This window comes from Euleptes europaea, chromosome 1, assembly GCF_029931775.1.
Source record: "Euleptes europaea isolate rEulEur1 chromosome 1, rEulEur1.hap1, whole genome shotgun sequence".
NCBI lineage: Eukaryota > Metazoa > Chordata > Lepidosauria > Squamata > Sphaerodactylidae > Euleptes > Euleptes europaea.
Genome location: NC_079312.1, coordinates 7,832,758 through 7,836,868, shown reverse-complemented (window position 1 = coordinate 7,836,868; position 4,111 = coordinate 7,832,758). Strand labels below are relative to the sequence as shown.

The window sequence follows — 4,111 nt, the reverse complement described above, 5'->3', positions numbered from 1 at the left end:
CCAACCTCCATGATTTCTGATTAGAAGGTGGATCATTTTATAGTCGCCATCTCACGAGCTAATGGCCATTTAGCCAATGAGATAGCAAGGAGGCCAATTAAACCAGAATAAATTTGTCCTGTCAACTCTGGTCACGGGTGTTAAAAGCTGACTCCCATCCTGCAGAAATGCAAGCCAACTGGAAAGACTCAAACTCAGAGATAACGTTTGATGGTCCAATTTGTTGCCTGGGAGATAAATCGCTCCTAGCTGCCTCCACAGTTGGTGCCTAGCTGTAAAATTCAGGGCAGCTGTTATCTCCGGTCCTCTGACCTTCAAAGGGTACTTCCAAAACTAAAAGCACATTCCACTGTGATTTGTGAGAGGCTGGTTTCTGCTGTTTCAGACCCCAGTTTAATTCCCAGAGTTTTAATATCAGAGATCACTAGGCCTGAAGCCTGAACCATTGTGTAGTAAGAGGGAAAGAAGGGTGCTTTTCTTCACAACCCTGGACTGTCAAAAAACAAATCAGTGGGTCAAATCAAGTCGGAATTGACCCAAGAAGCTAAAATTTCTAAACTGAGGCTGTCGTACTTTGGACACATTATGAGTCACTGGAAAAGACAATCATGCTAGGAAAAGTTGAAGGCAGCAGGAAAAGAGGAAGACCCCACAAGAGATGGATTGACTCAGTCAAGGAAGCCACTGCCCTTAATTTGCATGACCTGAGCAAGGCGGTTAAGGAAATTGATTCATAGGGTCGCCATGACTTGGAGGCAACTTAATGGCACTTCACACACACACACACACACACACAAACACAAACACACAAAAACAGTTTCCCCCTCCCCCAGTCAAGCTCCATGTGGGGCTTGGCTGGGGCGGGGAGGGAATGAAGATCGCACTGCCTCCCGGTGGGGAGACGACACAATCTTCAGTTTCTGGGAAGCCCAGAAAGGGATGGCGGAAGGCGGCTGGCTGGGCTCGAGGGCCGGAGCAGCCCCAGGAAGCCCAGAAAGGGGAGGGGGAGTAGGGGCTGGCTGCCTTGTGGGCTGGAGGGAAGCCCTCCGGGGGCCACCTCCGGCCCGCAGGCTGCATGTTTGACACCCCTAGTCTATATTTTTTTCCCTCGCTGGTGTGGACCTTATGATGTCCTGTAATCAGAAAGAGATCGAGACTGGGAAGGGCAACCATGAAGGAGATTGAATTATAGATTATAGATCAAATCAAGCCTGAACTGACGGTAGAGGCTAAAATGACTAAACTGAGGCTATCGTACTTTGGTCACATTAAGAGAAGACAGGAGTCACTAGAAAAGACAATCCTGCTAGGAAACGATGAAGGCAGCAGGAAAAGAGAAGACCCAACAAGAGATAGATTGACTCTATAACAAAGGATGCCACGGCCCTCAGTTTACAAGACCAGAGAAGGCCGTTAAGGATAGGATGTTTTGGAGGACATTGACTTATAGGGTTGCCATGAGTTGGAAGCGACCTGGCAGCACTTAATACACACAAGCTGAGCACCGCTGGTGAAGTCCTTTTCACACTGCAGGCATTTAACAATTTATCCCATGTGAGTTCTCTTGTGCGATGTAAGTTGTGAACGGCCGCCAAAACTCTTTCCACGTTCTATGCATTTAAATGGCTTCTCTCTTGTGTGGACTCTTTGATGTATAATCAGGTGTGAGCTGCAACTGAAGCTTCTCCCACATTCCATGCATTTATACGGCTTCTCCCCTGTGTGGATTCTTTTGTGTACTTTAAGGGACTGGCTAGAAGTGAAACTCTTTCCACAATCTATGCATTTATACGGCTTCTCCCCTGTGTGGACTCTTTGATGCATAGTCAGGTGTGAGCTGCAAATGAAGCTTCTCCCACATTCCATGCATTTATACGGCTTCTCCCCTGTGTGGATTCTTTGATGTAGATTAAGGCTTGAGTTCTGATTGAAGCTTTTCTCACATTCCATGCATTTATACAGCTTCTCCCCTGTGTGGATTCTTTTGTGTACTTTAAGGTACTGGCTAGAAGTGAAACTCTTCCCACATTCCAAGCATTTATACGGCTTCTCTCCCATGTGGATTCTTAGGTGTACTTTCAGGTGTGAGCTCTGACTGAAGCCTTTTCCACACTGCTGGCACTGATAGGGTTTCTCTCCAGAATGGGTTCTCCGGTGGGAAGTAAGGTGTGGTCTCTGACTAAAGCATTTCCCACATACTGTGCACTGGTACGGTTTCTCCCCTGAGTGAATTCTCTGATGGGAAGTGAGGTTACCACTGAAACGGAAGGTTTTCCCACACTCCAAGCACACATATGGCTTCTCCTTTGTGTGGATTCTCTGATGGGAAGTGAGGCATGACCTCGAACGGAAGGTTTTCCCACACTTCAAGCACACATATGGCTTCTCCTTTGTGTGGATTCTCTGATGGTAAGTGAAGGCTGGCCTCCAACGGAAGGTTTTCCCACACTCCAAGCACACATATGGCTTCTCCTTTGTGTGGCTACTCATATGTGAAGTGAGGGATGAGCTCGAACGGAAGGTTTTCCCACACTTCACGCACACATATGGCTTCTCCTTTGTGTGGATTCTCTGATGGGAAGTGAGTCCTCGTTTGTGGGTGAAGTTCTTTCCACACTCCAAGCATTTATATGGTTTCTCTTTGGAGTGGATTCTCTGATGCTCAGTGAAGTGTGCTTGCTGGCGGAAGAGCTTTCCACATTCCAAGCATTTATATTGTTTTTCCTCTGAATGGATTCTCTGATGCCAAGTAGGAGTTGTGTTACCCCTGAACCTTTTCCTACACTCTGAGCTTTGGCATGGTTTTCGGCCTGTGTGGGTTCTTTGATGGGAAGTATGGCTTTCACTCAGACCAAAACTGTTTTCACACTCTGAACTCTCAGATGGTTCCTTCCTCATTCTCTTATGAGAAGCGAGGCTGACGAGCCTACTGAACCCCTTACCACATTCAGAGCATTTATAAGTTTCATACCCTGTAGGGATCCTCTGATGGGAAAAAAAGTTGGATTCGCATCTCAATATTTCTCCACTTTCAGAAGGTTCATTCCTCCTCTTTCCCTTGTGATTCGTTTCTTGTGCTGGCTTTTTGAGCAAGCTACTGGCCTGGGAAACTAAAGACTGACCCCCTGACTTCTCCTCTTTGTTTTCCTGCTGCCTCCTTGACTCTTCTTGATTCCCACAAGGCTCTTCCTCCACTTCATGGCTGGTTGTTTCGAAAGACACCCCACATTGTTCTCTATCATTCTCGTCAACTTTCCTGTTACCTGAAGAAGAAGAAGAAGAGTCGGTTTTTATATGCCAACTTCCTCTATCTTTGAGGGAGAATCAAACTGACATACAATCACCTTCCCTCTCCTCCCCACAACAGACACCATGTGAAGTAGGTGGGGCTGAAAGAGTTCTGAGAGAACTGTGACTAGCCCAAGGTCACCTAGCAGGCTTCATATGTAGGAGTAGGAAAACCAACTCGGTTCACCAGATTAAAATTTGCTGCTATAATCAGGAGTTATAACAGAGTTAACCTTTTTGCAAAGTGAATGCAGACCAAGTTATTTTCTCTGTTTTAATCTGGTTTCTAAACTGGCCAAGGGACACAGGCAACTTTGGCTCTCTTCATCCGTGATTTTCATCTGAAGACTTCACTGCCTCCCTGTGGATATTCTTAACACTCCCCAACAGCTTTTGATACAACGGTTCAATAATATTTATAATAATATCAGAGAATGGAGTTCAGCAACACAGACAACACCACATGTAGGTATATGAGGGCAGAATTCTAGGACTCTAGGATATTTAGGTGGATAGGGAACTGGTTGGAGAACTGCACCCAAAAAGTAGTCAGCAATGGCATTTCATCTGAATGAACGATCCAATAGGGTGCCTCAGGGCTTGGTTCTGGGACTGGTACTTTTCAATTTTTTTATATATGATCTGGATGAGGGGGTGGAGAGATGACTCATTCAATTTACAAATCTGAACACACTGGAGAAGCGGGCAGATCAGAGCAAGGTGCAATTCAATAAGGATACATGCAGAGTCCTACATCTGGGGAACAAAAATGCATGCATACTGGCTGGGGAAACACTTCTGAGTAGCAGTGTGTGCGAACAAG

General features: G+C 46.0%; 1 protein-coding gene across 1 annotated transcript; it reads right to left on the bottom strand.

The window, feature by feature from the left end:
• Positions 1 to 1,545: 1,545 nt before the first annotated feature.
• On the bottom strand, positions 1,546 to 2,898 carry LOC130480308 (zinc finger protein 665-like). Its single transcript, XM_056852824.1, has one exon. It carries the CDS (start codon positions 2,896 to 2,898, stop codon positions 1,546 to 1,548), a length of 1,353 nt encoding a protein of 450 aa, XP_056708802.1.
• Positions 2,899 to 4,111: the final 1,213 nt, after the last annotated feature.